This window comes from Anoplopoma fimbria, chromosome 20 (assembly GCF_027596085.1).
Source record: "Anoplopoma fimbria isolate UVic2021 breed Golden Eagle Sablefish chromosome 20, Afim_UVic_2022, whole genome shotgun sequence".
NCBI classification, from domain to species: Eukaryota; Metazoa; Chordata; class Actinopteri; order Perciformes; family Anoplopomatidae; genus Anoplopoma; species Anoplopoma fimbria.
This window is the reverse complement of record NC_072468.1, coordinates 20,979,665-20,996,095: the sequence shown is the minus strand read 5'-3', so window position 1 is coordinate 20,996,095 and position 16,431 is coordinate 20,979,665. Positions and strand designations below refer to the sequence as shown.

Below are 16,431 nucleotides of genomic sequence, written 5' to 3'. Positions count from 1 at the left end.
TTGCTGCACTCAGTAAATCACCTTGTTGACCAAGAGGCTTGTTGTGAAAATGTGATTTTTACAATAATTCATACGTCTGAATTCCCTAAAAGATGTACCCGCAGGCTTGTAGCAGGTGGACATGCAATTTCCTCTGCTGTGGTGGGAAAAAAAAACCCGCAGCGTTATCTCACCATCTACGTCAGATGTGAAAGCACGAGGTGTAATGTGGGAGGCCAAGGTAAATGTCATAAAACATGTTCTCATTGCACAGGCAGGGGAGAATGGGGGGAAACAAGGTCGCAATGATTGGACATCAAAACTGCTCTTTTATTAATGGAATTTGTGTTTGGTGCCTGTTTTTATATTAGTTTCGAGGTCAGATTGCTTGATATTTATGCCGAATGTGGCCCCCTTTCTTTTTTAACAGTTCTCAGATCAGTCCTCTTCTACCGTATTTTCTGACACTCATGTCGTCTCTGCAAGAGTGCAGGCAGAGCTTAATTTATGTGTGCCCAAAAAAAACACCATCGAACTCGAGATGAGCTCTGCAGCACTCTGACACCTTTGTTACGATTCCCACTCTCATATATGAGACAGATCAAACATGCAATGACAAAAGTACAGTATAATTGTATATATTACCATCTCATATAGTTCTTTTACTGAGGTAAGGCCTTTACCATATCCCCATTTTTAATTGAGAAGAATCCAGTTTGACCTTGTTCCCTTATCAAATAATTTCCTTCTTTTAACATATATTACATAACATGTCTATCATTGACATGTCTATCATTTTAACAAGTGAGCTGCTGCCTTTGCTCTCAACCCCCTTTTTGCAGAACTTATGAAATTGAGTTTTATTTCGGAGTGTCTTACTTGTTTCAATTTTCTAGGAAAAGCAGTGAAATTCGGTGGGTCTGAATGGCGGTTATCTACGCTACCCAGACTCTGCTCTGTGTTAAGCTGAATTGCCTTTTTCTTCCCACACTCTATGGAGGTTTGATGATTATGGAGGCTTTTTTAAGGAAGATAGATTACACAGAGTTTTTGTCATTCACGGCAGCAACTTTCCTCCAAAGACAGTGGAGTTAAATGACAGCATGTGCTGCTTTAGCTGACATATCTGACAGCACGTCTGCAGACTCCCAAGTGTACTCTGCTCACACCGCTGTAACCATAGACTATAAGTTATGGACATGGTTGAACAGAGGTTTCTGCAGAGCCGTTGTGAAGCTCTGAGTGGGTGGGTTCAGCCGTCGCCATCATAACAGCGAAGACGCAGCTTAACTTCCACCTAATCCAAGAAGGAGGTGGGCCTGGTCGACACAGCGGAGGAGACAGCACCCACCTGTCACTCAAACCCACCAGGCCTTTAATGATGCATAAGTTTAAGCCTTATTATAATTATAACCAGTGAGTTATATAAAGATTCACCCCCCGTACAGTTGTCATGAACTTACAGTTTGTTCAAGGGAAATTAGCTGTAGAAATAAAAAATAAAAATATTTGGCCCAGGTTGTATGTTTAGTTCTGCTGTAAAGTTGGCCATTTTAACATGAAGGTCTGTTGAGGTTGACTAGCTTTTGGATCCGTGTTGGCTTCGTTTTTTCAGCACCGTTTGACTTGGGTTGGTTGAGCCTCTTCTCCACCTTCCTCTTAGCCGCTGACGACACAAAAACCCTCCATTGAAGGATTCCTGCCATTAACATTATTCTCTGAAAGCATGTTATAAGGCGTCCTAATCTACAGATGAAGAGGACATAAACACATTCTCCGGCAAACATCTGTCTCTCCCTCTTCCACACAAACTCACTGTCGCTCCCCCGCTTGCATGGCGGCCATATCCTCCACTGAGTCTTTGATGAAGCAGGCGATGCTTTGAAGCCCAGCTCTGCCATCAGGAGCTTTTAAAGAAGAAGCCCCACTTCTCTCTCTCTCTCTCTCTCTCTCTCTCTCTCTCTCTCTCTCTCTCTCTCTCTCTCTCCTGCTCTTTCACTCCACAAACAACTTGCTCATATCGCACACTGAACCACAGATACATGCTAGGCCACACAGATAACCCAAATCTGATCTTCCCCATCTTTGCCTTGCCTCCTCTCATCCAAGTCAAAGATTCAGACATAAACCACCCTCTCTCTCTCTTTCTCTCCCCCTCCCCACAGCATTGTGTTCCTCCAATCTCATTACCAACAATCTGCTTGCCCTTTTCTCGCAGATCATGTTTATCTCTTATGGATAATGAACAACAGGTATTTGCAATTATGTTTATTGTCCAGCATTGGTGTGGACCTTTTCGTACGGATTAATTCAGAGAAATTCCTTTTCTGTACACTTGTTTGCACCTTGGTAACTAAGGATGGCTTTGTTCTTTGTAATCTCAGCCTCAGAATGATTATCTCGGGTGGCTGTCGTGAGTCCAGAGCAACATCTTGACATCTTAATTTCAAGCTCTACGAAAGGCAATGTTTGTCTTTGTTCGGTCCACCACTTTGGTCCGGACTAGAATAATTCTCTAAATATTGGATAAATCAAGTAGTCAAATAGTCTCAAGAGGATGAACCCTCCTGACTTTGACAATCATCTGACTTTTCTCTAGCGCCACTAGTTCCAGTTTTTTCACTTATTCTGTGAAATATTTCAACATCTACTTGATGGATTGGCACAAAATGTTCTACAGACTGACACTGTTCACTGTGAAAACATTGGGTTTAACTTCAACTTCAACTTCAACCATGACCTGCAAAATGAATGTAGCTCCAACAACCAGACACATTTACCATACAGTTTACCAACTTTTCCCAGCTTAAACATTGCAATGAGCTTTCCTCTTCGTCCAAATGTCTGTTTTGCACAGAAGATATCTCAACCATATGTGGATTTTCCATGGAATTTGCTGTTTACCATCATGTCCTCAAGCTGGTCAAACATATAGAGTTTAGTGACCTCATGTCCTGCCCTCTAGCACCTCCCTAAGGACAAACTTTTAATCCACTTCTTCTTTGCTCAGTTTCTGTTTTGAGGAGTATAATGAACAGTGGAGCATCTGGGTGAATCTAGCATAGGCTTCAAAGTTTTAGGTTTTGTTTATGATTGCAAGTTCCTGACAGGATATGAAAAAAGTATGTGTGAAAACTTAAATCCATCTCCCACACTGTCTTGCAATGTCTCAGCCATTTGCATGTAACAGACAGTCTCAGACTTTAACAAGATCTCTCAGATTTCCTCCAGTTTCTCGGGTAGTATTGTCTGCCTGTGCCCACACGGAAAGGAACCTCTTAGTCGTTCCGTCTGGCTGAGTGGGCCGCGAGGTGCCTGTTGTCCTCCTACACCGGGCCTGGGAGACTCTGTCATGGCACTAATGAGAACTGCACCTGACATCCAACCAATGCTCCACTTCTTCCCGTTCTCCGTCCCCAGTAATGATGGCGGAGAGGTTATGGCAGCAGGCAAATTGTAAGTTGAATTATTAATGGGTCACTAGGTCCGTCTGGTCTGTTGCTACGGAGATGGCTGATCTTGTATGACATCCATCAATGCAAACAAGTATAAGAGTGTAGTTATGTGACAGGAAATCTCTTTTATTTTGTCCTGTGTGGAGCGCTGAGAGTGTGTGGCTCAGGGAAAGCTGATGGGGTCCAGTGTGCCAACATTATTATCTCTCAAGGTGTGCAGAAAGACAATGGCTCACCGTGATTTGCTGTGACAGGCAGCTCAGAGATGGCTCCACAAATCCGACACGATTTTTGATTTAATAGAGTGTCCCTGTATTTTTCTAAACAGTCGAACATGGGTAGGATTAACTCTTCCCTCTGGATCCTCTCCCCCCCCCTATCTTACTTTAATTTTCATGCAGGCATGGTATTGCAATAACATTGCACATAACAACCAGCTTTGGATGAAAAAAAAAGCCTCTCCTGATTTCCCACAGAAAAAAATAAAATAAAAGAAGCATACAGTGCCACTCGGTGGCTACCCTGTAATATGGAAAGATTATATCGGAGTTGAAACATCCCAATAATGGCCAGTTATGTTTACGACAGCCAATCAACCGCATCTTCACAAGCATCCATAATCCTGTGCAGCAGGAAATGGGTTTTTTTCCGGGCGTTCACACACAAACACAGATCTAATGGTGTGTTTTCATACTCAGTAATTAGGCTCTGGGTAAGAAAGAGAGCTGGAGCACAAGGCACAGAGTATATATGCACTGTAATTGCATCATTGCATGGGAAGGAATAACAGCAACTGTGACTGCTGTATTATACAGTAGCAGCAGTCAGCAAACTGTGAAATGATTTGTATAAGCCCAGTTTAGTGGGTCAAAGGGAGGGGTAGAGAGAGAAAGTGGGGGGTCATGTGCTTGAGAGAAGAACGCTTAAGCTGATGAACATTGCTTAACAATATAGCTGTAATGTGGACTAATTTAGAGCTGCTCCTTTCCAGCGGGTGGGGGGGCTGGATTGAGCAGCCGCCACTTCTAATTTGGGCTTTGGTGGATACTCGCATTTTTACTGCTGCGTTTGTTTTCCCGAGAAGTCCTCATGTCTAATTTACTGGATCTGCTTTAGCACGTTCGCCTACTCGCTCTCAGGCAATGCCATGCTGCATAAATTATGCAGAGTACTTTTCGTCTCCGAGATCAGGCTGATGTGGGACTGCGTGCTGCAAGTTAGCTGACAGTGTTCAAGGCATCTATGTCACTCTGCAGGCTTTGCCGATTGAGATGTTGAAACATGTGTTGCAGGCACAGAATGACAGCTTAGTGGAATAAAATAGAATAAAATTCAGATCAGCAAAGAAATCAGTGACATGGATGGATTTTGGTTATAGTAATGGTGCGAGGAAAACCTGCTATCCTGACCTTGTTAATTTTGAATATTTAACATGAATTTAACACATCACTGATGCTGCTCAATACAGCAACAATCTGTAGCTGTAACATTCTGGGCGCAGGATAAAGCTTGCTCAAAGGCAAGTGTTGTTCATAGACTTGTTGAACCATAGTGGAGAAAGGGTGCGTCGACCTGTGGACTCCTGCTTCACAGTCAGCTCGCACCAGTAGCTTGTGAAATGAAGAACGAAATCAATGTGCAGGAAAAGGTTTCCTCCTGTCAGTCTTGTCACATCCTGCTGAAAGGGTAGAAACATCGGGGAGGATGATTGAAGCCGAGACTTGTAATATTCCTTCCAACCTCCGATGACTACACCCAGTAGTTTGAGTCACCAGAAGTGTATCTGTTTCTTTTATGAATATTCCCTTTCGTTCCCCCGGCAGGCTACAGAGAAAAGAATCCTAATAACAGTCAATGCCGCTGGGAGAGAAACTAAACAGACCAGCTGCAGCCGCTGCTTATGAGGAATCGACTTTTCGTTCCAGGTGCACTGAGAAAATGTCCTATTATGGCCTCAGCAGAATTAAACATCAGGTATCTTTCAGTCAGCAGCAGCCGTTAAACCGTGTTTGAGCATGAATGTGTGTGTTCGTGGGTGTGGGCACAGTTTAAACTCTTAACCACTGAAATCATGTTTTTCAGAAATAACAATGCACAAAACAAACACCCACAGAGTGCAGACATGCTCCCACAGGTGGACAGTTTAAGTTATGATGAGTGAAACACAAAGTTTTCTAAGCGCTTTCCTTTGAGAGCCTCTTTGGGTATGAGTTTGTGTTCACTGTAGCTGCATCTGTTACTTAAAGGGATAGTTTGGTTGTTATGAAGTAGGGGTTGTATGAGGTTCTTATCCATAGTCAGTGTATTCAATACAGTAAATGCCTGTCGGCGTACACGCAGTAAGGAAGACGTAGCAACACAGAAGGAAAGCCATGTACTGCTGTGGAAGTAGGAAGCAAAAAAGATTCAAAATCCGTGTAATTGTACGCTAAATTCCCCAAAAATTCCCTGCTTTACTTTGTCGTCTGACAGCCTTTTCTGAGAGGAGAATTAGTAAATAAGTAAAAGAATAAGTAAGCAATAAGTTAAGTAAAGGATAATTTATCTCCAACTCTTTGATTATTGATTCGTAGTTTAAGTCGTTTCCCAGCTGCTAAATTTCGAGGACGGTTGGTTTTTCTTTATCTTATGTGAAAGTAAACTGAATATTTTTAGGATTGATTGATGGACAGGAGAACACATTTGAAGACGTCACCTTTAGGAAGTTGTGATTGATATTTTGCCCTCGCCCACAGAATGATGGCACAAATATCAACAACGCACAAAAAGAGAGAGATAATCAGTCTTCTTAGTCTTTTTCTGTGTCTCATCCAGAGGTGATGGCTGTCGTCACAATCTTTCTATGGGTCTATTGTTTCTTCCTTTGTGGACTGAACCGCCAGACTCTGCTGCCTTTTAGCTGCTTTACAGATTGTTCAAGCTGTCCTAACTCTAAGGACAAAGGGAAAACGAGGATTAGCAAATTACTGTGGACTTGCATGTTGTTTTGAGATAATGATGGAGGCAGAAGAGCTGCCAAATAGGAATTATTTATCTGTGGTCTAAAGGAAAAAAAGCCTTTTTTTCTCAGCCAGGCGACATCAGAAGATTCTCAAAATGTCACCCGTTGAGTTTTTTAGATTTAGTCGTTATTTTTGGCGCACAGGAACCTGAAGTGATTTCAAATAAACTCTTTTCAGAGAGGCAACTGGTTGCTGCGACGGACTTGTAAAAAGAAGGCATTATGCATGCACTCTTCATTTGCTTTGGTCTCAGAAATAGAAACCACAAGCAGTCCCCAGAAGCTGAGATAAAATTTGTCTTAGAACTGGAGATACGTTTTCCACGACACTGCTGCTTACCATCCACGTCTCAGCTTCAGTAGATCAGCTTTTCAGCTTTCTTTTTCTCCTACATACATCTCAGCAACGTGAACAAAGAGGAGGTGATGGATGGAAGATAAGGCTTTGTTCTTGCATTTAATGCCCACGTTTTTACCTCAAATCAGTGACACAGTGAGTGAGAGATCTGTGCAGCTGATGAAACCCTACGCTGGCTGCTACAACACATCAGCAGCCAGTCGCACAGTTAACAATTTTAATGCCACATTATATATTCAACATGTCCGTCACCTGTCTAATCAGACTCGAGGATGTTTCCTTAATGTGAGGAAGAAAGGAAAGACTGGTGAGACATAGCAGATTGGTTGTCAAGACAAGAATCATGAGGAAAAGTCAAACAAAACCTTTGAGAGCAAGACGCTTTTTTTAAAGGGAGGTGACAGTGTATATGTTTCTAATTGACAAAAAACAACAATGGATCAATCAGTATTATTTAAGTATTGCCTGTGAAGCCAAAGCCTGATATATATTAATCTTATTCTGTGCCATAGACCTCTATTGTTGTCCAAAAACATATCACAACACATCAGCTACAGCAGTTTATTTTGTGTTGACCCCACATACACCATGCAGCTAACGTAAATACTCATTAGAACACTAGCTCTTAATAAACACAGTATTTATGCCCGTCTGAGGAATGTTGAGAGGTGTGTCTTTATACTGGTTTTTAATACTTACATTGAAACATCCTGGAGGTAAAAACACAGCAGACACTTTCTGTTTCAACTCAAATATTTCTATTTTTCAAAGTAAGGTGGTGTTAGTTTAAATATTTGGGGGAAGACGCACTGGGATATTTTTATGAATATTTAGAGCCGCCTGTCCTAAAGGAGTGGGATTCAAGCAGGGTGGTGGGCACACAGTCACTTGTTAATTCTGGTAGAATAATACAGAGCCGCCTCATCCTAGTGTGTGTGTGTGTGTGTGTGTGTGTGTGTGTGTGTGTGTGCGTCGTGCGTGTGTGTGTGTGCGTGCGTGCGTGCGTGCGTGTGTGTGTTCACTCCCTCTCGAGTCCCCTGGCTCTCTATTTTATCAAAAACAGCACTAATGACCTTACGCCTGGTCCCAACTCTCCTCATTGGTCCTTTCTACCACCGCCGCTGCTCAAGCAGACTAGAGGCCCACAGGTGTGCACACACACACACACACACACACACACACACACACACACACACACACACACACACACACACACACACACACACACACACACACACACACACACACACACAAATTCAAAACAAGCATTAAAACTTGCTTTCGCTTGTGCGCTGGGTTTGCATCATTTCAAATTTTGCTGCAGAAATGACCTTAATTTGTGTAATCCTGCACTCTTAAACGAAACAAACACTAAGCATACACACACACACACACGCACACACACACACACACACACACACACACACACACACACACACACACACACACACACACACACACACATTCTTACTCGGATATATAACAGCCAGACACTCCCGTCAAGAAGCAGGGGCAGCAGATTACATTGCAACTAATTTATTCTTGTTTGCTTGTTTATGAATTACTTGATTAATTATAGCAAAAGCCCTTTGGCTGGCATCTGCTCTGTGATTCACTGTACGCAGAGCACAAGCTAAATTAAAGGCCGTGTTCATAAATCTGTCTTCGCTGACACGCCGCTGCTCCACACTGAGAGCCTCCTCCGGAACGTGAGCTTCATTACTGAAGTGCTGCTGTAATTAAACTTTGTGTGTTTGCACCGCCTACCCATCCATCCAACTACACAAAGTTATCAACAACATTCAAGATGGGTTTTATTTATATATATTTATATATATATATATATATATATATATATATATATATTATTATTTTTACTTTGCTGCCTCTGTGATAAGATGCCAGAATGGTGGAACTCAGCAAAGAGAAAACATCGATGGGATGTGACAGCAGACAGGTCGCTTTCTTCCCCTTTCAGTTGAAATTCCCTGTCGGATGTCGTAAAGGAGGCTGGACACAAATGGTCTTTCCATCAGCTCTTAACTGCTGAAGACACGCATCGGGCATGCAGTCATCTCTCCCATGGCAAACATCGTCAGAGGCCAGTGGAGAAACACTCTGAGAAACATTTCTAGGTCTGCCACTTCTGTTTACCAGTAAAACCTCTCAATCCTCGCCTCAAGGAACAAACAAACCAGAGAAAATGGGCCCTATGCACTCTTCCATGTGGGGGATGTACCAAGATCAAAATGTGTTATTCAGGAAGGCACATATAATGTGAGATAATGGGAAACTGATATTTCTTCTGCCCAAACTTAACTATTATTATTCATGGGGGGAAAAAGCCATGATTGACATGTGTGCGTCAGTAGAGGTGGGTACCAAAATAAAACTATTACTTTGAAATTACTTCAAACCTTGGTTTGGATTTTTTTTAAATGATGTGAACTGTTTATACATACTATTATTATAAATACACTCAAAAACACACAAGCACCAACAGACAGGTTGTTTGTTGATGGTGGAAACAGAAAGCGTCTGCTGTGTTTTTACCATCAGGATGTTCCAGCATTAGTATTAAAACCAGTATACAGACGTTCCTCTCAACGTTCCTCACACAGGCATAAATACTGCATTTATTAACCAGTGCTCTAGTGAGTATTTACGGTGGCTGCATGCTGTATGTGGGTGCGACATATAATAAATAAACTGCAGCAGCTGTGTTCATGATGATGAAGGAACATGTCACCCAGTGCAAAGATGTGGCTCACTGATGTGTTTTTATATGTTTTTGGACAACAATGGAGGTTAATGGCACATAATAAGATTAATATATATCAGGCTTTGGCTGCAAAGGCAATAGTTAATTAATAGTGATGGATCAATTATTGTTTTTTGTTTGGAGAGGAACTATAAAGTGGACACATTACCCACTCAAATATATTTAATGCACTATAATGTAAATGGAGTGATTTCAGAAACAGCACATCAAACCCATTTGCCGGGTAAAACTGATTAATAAACACCCGAGATGTCTTTTCCAAACTTTGATTGTTGCTGCTTGAGTTAAGTATTTTCTGCTCTAAGTGAACAGTTTGAATATAATGGAAGATCTTGTTCAATACGTTGCTTTATTTGTCGGGTAGGTACTCGGCCTGTGCAACGGAAAACATCTTCTGACAGCATCTGTGAGAATATCTTATTCACCATCCGGCATGAAACCCCCGGCCCCTGTTTTGAAAAACGCAATTTGGAAACTGCAGTTGTCGATTCCACATCCAGTCTTGTTTGTTCGTTCATTCAATCGTCTGATTTATTTACTTTGAACTATTTTGCAACCTTTGGTCTTGACAGTGAGAGTATTTGATGCAGTGTTTTTTTTGTAAAGCTGTAAAGATCCCACGGGGCTCACTCTCAACGTGTGAAGGTTTCACGCAAAGGCTCATGGGTATGTTTAACGATGTGTTAAGCACAAGAGTGGGAGACTTCTGAATAGCCTACGTGCATGCTGTTTGAAAAGGTTTTGAAACGTCTGCAAATACTAGATATGTTAAGGTATGGAACGTTGAGAAAAAGACAATATTTGGAAACTATCTTCCCAAACTGCAGCAAAAGACACGTCACTATAAATATATATTCTAATGGTTAATGTACAGTTATACTTTACTTCTGGGAAAGAAAGTCTTTCTCTTTCAGACTACAGACTACCTGCACCATGATAAACATCTAAATAGTGAAAGCCAGGTGTTTCTACCTATCTGATTGCAATTTGTGTTTCTCTTCATCTTACTCAATATTTCTGCTGAGTCACTGCTCCGCTCTGCTGCAGCGCTCACAGACTCTCTCTTTCTGGCTGCCCTTTGTCTTGACACTGTTTTCCCTCCGTCTAACATGGCTGTCTCTTCTCAATCACTTTCTCCGCTTTCTCTCGTCTCCAAGGCTTTCTAGTCTCTTCTATGAATCCTCCCTTTTCCTCTCGCCTCTGCTCTCCTACCTTTGTCTCCTCAGACGCCTCTTTCTTTGTCAGGGGTTTCAATATCTTACTCAACTGTCTTCAATTTCTTCTTTTTTTCCTTTTCTTTCAAACATCAGTCCCACTGGCTAATGGAGAGTTGGTGACTGATAATGCAGCTCATAAGATGATACATTATCTTCGCCTCAGCCTCGGCCTCAGGGAGTCTGGCCCGGCTGAGCTAGAGATGGGGAGGAAGAGCGGTTCTAAATGGACTGTTGTAGATTGCATCGATGAGATTGCTTTTAATCCTGCTGGAGTTCTGTTGTAGCAGGCCTTATGTTTCACATTATTAGCTTTGGACGGGAAATGTGTGCAGGCCTGTGACTCCCAGCCTCTGACTGATTGTTTTAAGCTCGGCTGAGAGGACGATATAAATATATTTGTGTATGCACATGTCAAATGTTTGTCGTTTGTATATTAACCAGGTTGCCTTCTTCTGTATTTTCTCTCCAGATGTACAAAAGTAAAGTAATGGAGCTGGGAGAGAAGCTGCTGCCTGCCTTCAACACGCCAACAGGAATCCCCCGAGGAGTCATCAACCTGGGGAGGTGAGTCTCAGCACCAGCCTTCACCTCCAAGAGTCCTCCATCCCTGATAAAAGAGGACATCGGGTTATCACGCCGGCTGGCATTAATCAGCGAACGTGCACTTCATTCATCTTAACAACCAGAGCCAGGGCTTGATTCATAAAACGTGAGCCGCGTTTAAAGTGAGATTTGTTAACGACGACGACATAAGCAAATTTTGTATTCAATCTTTGTCTGAATCGTCAGTGAAGTTACATTCAGCAGCACTGAATTTCAACTTTCAGCTGTTGCAATGCCCCGGGGCATCATGATACATAAAAATAAAGTGTCACGTTCTGTAAGAAGAAAGCAGATTTACATTTCTAGTTTCAAAATGACGCAAAATTTTTCGGTCCTAATTACAAGAAGAAATGAGGAAAAGAAAATGATGAAACAATATGTCTAACAAACAGGCTCTGTTTATTGACAACGGAGCCGCTGCAGGCTGAGCTTTACAATGACGATAACATTTGGATAAGAATCAATCTGTGTTCATAAATACATTTGAGGATCATATGAATAATATTTGGTTGTATTTAAATGAGCTGTGTTCAATTTTTAATCCGTTCCACACCATTACCTTTCTAATCTAAGAATCTTCACTGACACGATCTTGTTAATGACACAGGCACGCAGCACAACATCAAGCTAAAGTCATTTTAGAACAATTTGACCATGAATCTCTCTGTGTTTGGATTTGGGTTTGATCCTTTTCAAACAAGAGTGGCGATGTTCAGCGTGCCTCTTGTTTTTAGATTTAACAGTTTTATAGTGAGACAGAAACACCTGACAAAGTGGCGCTGATAGCAGCACTGTGTCAGGGACTGTGACAGTCAAATTATCATCGCTAGCTGACAAACCCACAGCCTGACTTTACTGACTTTACCTCTGTTTCATACATCAACACCAGCGGAAAAAAGTTTACTTTATGATTCAGATTCATTAAGTGTCCTGTGAGTGGATCTAGACTATTACGCTCATACAGCAGTGTTTGATTTTTGAAAGTTAATTAGTCTGATTTAAACTGCTTTTTTTTGGGTCTGTTTTTAAGATTTTAGTAAATCCTCCAATCCTCTCACTGCCTAATCCTATTTTATAAAACACTTCCTGGCACCTCTGTCATCCACCTGCTACCATTTGCCAGCCAAGCTGGACAGCTGCTGGCAGATTTAATTACCTTCTTCTACAGTTCATTCCTGCTACATCACCATGATGGGCCTGTGGTACAGATGGGCAGGAGGCACCAGGCTGCCCTTACCACGGTCATGTGGGGTGAACGGAGCAACGTGTTGTGTAAATCCACTCTATACACACACGTGCACACACACACGTCCCTTGAATAGAACATATGCAACGTGTACCAGAACACAAGCAGTACGTCTGCACAAAGGGGAGCTCAGTTCTGCTGCACAGCCTGTGCTTTTGACTCCATATGGGAAGTGTTTCCGTATACAAGTGAAGGACTTATGAGTCATTTCCTGCATGTTTGTGTTATTGTGATCCGCAAAACATCTGCAGGTGATAGGTTGGTACACAACATCAGATGGCAACAAGATGAAAGTTCAGATCTCACCTCACACCAGATCTCTTTTTATTAAGTGCTGGGAAGGTTAATTGACTAAGTGATTAGTTAATAGACAGAAAAGCGACATTCTCTAGTTCCTGCTTGTCAATTATGAGGATTTCTGGGTTTATTTGTTTTATTGGACTGTAAACTGATTTTCTTAAATGTGCTTCCAACACCTTGTCAAAGTTTTTTATTTTTTATTTTTTGTGGGGAAAAAATATTAAACAAAATCGGAATCATAGCAGAGTATTTGTACAATTTTTAAAACGTGCCTGGAGGAGAAGTTCAAGGTTTTTGACTGTTGGTTAGAGAACAGCCATTTTGAAATCAAATCACAAGATTTATCAAGAAAATAATCAGCTGCTTAATCATTGATGAAACTATTTATTAGTACTAGCCCTACTTTTTTTTGCTTAAGGTAACAGAAAACTTTTTTGTAGTAGTAGTACTTTTCACAACCAGCTTCTTCATTATACTTCACTCTACCTGCGATGAAACCTTTTCAATGTGCGGTAATACATTAACACTTTATACTTTGGCAACATGTGTGTAGATACTATCATACACACTAAACTAAATTTTAAAAAAGAACAACGTAATGTCAACGTTTTCTAATGCTAAAAAGCCCTTTAAGATGCTGATGATGCTCCTGATAGCACTTTAAACCCTCATATTGAAAGGTCACAGTTGTGATGATGTGTGTTTGTGTTCCTAGTATCATCGAACACTAGAATTATTTCAGCTCTTCTGTAAAGATGCACAAAAATGTAAATTTCCGCAACATATTATGCGTGACATGCAATATTGATTTTTACATTTTTTATTATTTTCTACACCTCATCATATTGCTGATAGCGTTGGCAGAATGTGAGCGTGTGTTTGTTAAAAGGGGTGAAAAGATTAATGAGTCCTTCCATCTCCTCCACCTTTCCAAACACACTTAAACACACCACCCGCTGCCCTGCACCTCCGCCTTGATTCTTAGATTGATTCTTCTTAAAGGAGGAATCAGATGTGACTCGAGCCAGAGCTACTAATGATGTAGCCCCCAAACTTTTAATGGATGCATTCATCAGAGTAGCAAACTCTTTGACTCACACACCACCCACCTCCCACCTTTTTATGTCCCCTCCATCGTATTCCCTTCTTACAAATTCAGTTCAATTCATTACCGGATGTCTCCAGCATCTATTAGAGGATATGTAAAGTCATTCTACTGATACATTCTGCCTCAAGTAATCATAGCCGTGCATTAGTGCACCATTTCAGAGAGCACACATTAACTGAGAAATAGATTTGCAGAGTGATATTACCAACACTGAGTTGAGGTCATTAAACTGAATGGTCTTATGTGTTTCTGACCTTGATGTTCGTAGTTTCTAAGTAACTTTTTAAGCCGTCTTTACTCAGTGACATCAAAGAATTTGGCAAGATTCAAGATCAGGTCAATGCAGGCGGCAACCTCGGGGTCTGAAAAGTGAAGCTGATGCTGAATTGGCTTAAACGTGCATTCTTTCTAATGGCCAACAGGGGTCTATGAGAAAATGACTCTACTTCTCACTTGATTTATTACCTCAGTAAACATTCAATCTCTAGTTTTAAGTCTTCTTTAATACAGCATGATGTTCATTTAGTAAATGATGGTCCAATTTAGAGTAAAATAGACCATAAAGCAGGGTATGCTTTAGGGCGTGGCTACCTTGTGATTGACATGTTGCTACCACGGTGTTATTCGGTCTGGGAGATGTGTTTTGGTCTTACAGCTTTAACCCTTTCATAGTGTGTTTTCAGTTCATGAAAGTTAATTGTTACCTTTTTCTTCATCTAAAACTATTTTATTCAACAGTCGGTTGTACTGCTCCTGTCAAGCTAGCAGCTCTAATGTGCAATTTTTCTTTTTTTTTAGACCATGTGATTTAATGATTGCTGTCAATGTAAAGAGAATTTTAACAAATATGACAAAAAAAGGACTCTAAAATGCATTACACACCCTAGCTTCAATGGTGGGTAATCACTTATTCAATTTACTACTGCATCATACACAGAACATATTCTAAATTTAGAAGCTGGGACCATCAAAAATTGATGTAATTAATTCTGTCAAATGCTAAAGGTTTAATCGAATAATTGTTTCAGCTTTGGTGTTGCACACAGTTGAGAAAGAGTGAGTGTGGGAGGATGATACATGGTCCAACTCTGAAAACCATAAAATGACAACAGCTGAATGCTCAAATGGATCGATAAGCTCTTGGATGGAATGCATTATACACATCTCTGGAGACATGCAGTAGATTAGATTATTGATTTCCATCTGAAAATGGAATAAAAAACGAGAGGCGACTTTCTCTAACTTTGTTCAGTGTGATACTGAGAAAAAACCTTTTATGTTTTATTTTATTTTTTGGATAATATTAGAACATACCAGTATTTTACTACACAAAGCATGAGAGAAGCTTTTTTGTAGTTTTTGGTGTCAGTTCTTTTTGCATATTCCTTAAATTTCAGTTTACTGTTCTTGTCCTCTAGTAGATTTTAACATTTAATATTCTAATGAGTGAACATGGTTGCTTTCAAGAAGTAGCTGTGTTGCATTACTCAGCAGTAAAGAAAACAAAAGTGGTTGTGATCAATCTGTTGAAATAAAGAACTACCTGCTGTTTATGATATTAAATCTGACAAACAGTGAAATAAAGAAGCACACAAAACAAAAGGTCAGCTGTGCTCTTCACTAACAATCTTGTTGATCATCATTATGTAGCCTCAGGTTCCCCTTTCGCCCACCTAAAGAGAAAATAAACATACTTCGGCTTATCGTGTTTTTGACATGAACACAAAGTGTCAGGTGCACCTAAATTAAAACCTGGTGATTACTTTTCCTTAACACACTGCACATATGCAGTAATCTTAAGAAAGTGTTTGTCCTTGAAGACGCTGGTGTGTAACCACCATGAGACTTAGTCTACCTGTTTGGTTATTGTTGCAGTGGCACCAGTTGGAGTTGGGGCTGGGCCTCAGCCGGGAGCAGCATCCTGGCTGAGTTCGGGACTCTTCATCTCGAATTTGTCCATCTGTCGGAGCTCTCCAGGAATCCCATCTACACAGAGAAGGTTTGATATATGCAGTATATTTTCCCAGTTTTACTTTGCAGGACAATTCTACTGAAGTTTGACCATGGATCCGGAGTGTAGTATTCTGATATTCATGGTACCCTGGTGTCTTTGCAGGTGATGAACATCAGAAAACTACTGAACAAGATTGAAAAACCCCACGGCCTGTACCCCAACTTCCTCAGTCCAGTCAGCGGCAACTGGGTCCAACGTAAGTACTGTGTTAGCTGAATACGGAACCTTCATTCTGGATAAACTTCTTTGAGATTATTGTATGGGTACATTTGGGTTGGAGAGTTCAATTTGTAATGAAGGACAAGGTCAATGGCTTTCTTGCATTATTAGAAAAAAAAAACAAGGTTTACATGTGATCTTGGTGACAA

At 40.9% G+C, this 16,431-nt stretch overlaps 1 protein-coding gene across 1 annotated transcript in view; it reads left to right on the top strand.

Moving 5' to 3' along the window:
* The window catches only part of LOC129109628 (mannosyl-oligosaccharide 1,2-alpha-mannosidase IA), a 173,071-nt gene that overhangs the window by 143,114 nt on the left and 13,526 nt on the right, over nucleotides 1-16,431 (top strand). Inside the window, 3 exon segments of the mRNA XM_054621734.1 lie at nucleotides 11,262-11,356; nucleotides 15,925-16,048; nucleotides 16,166-16,259. Of these exon segments, the coding sequence (XP_054477709.1) occupies nucleotides 11,262-11,356; nucleotides 15,925-16,048; nucleotides 16,166-16,259 (313 nt within the window).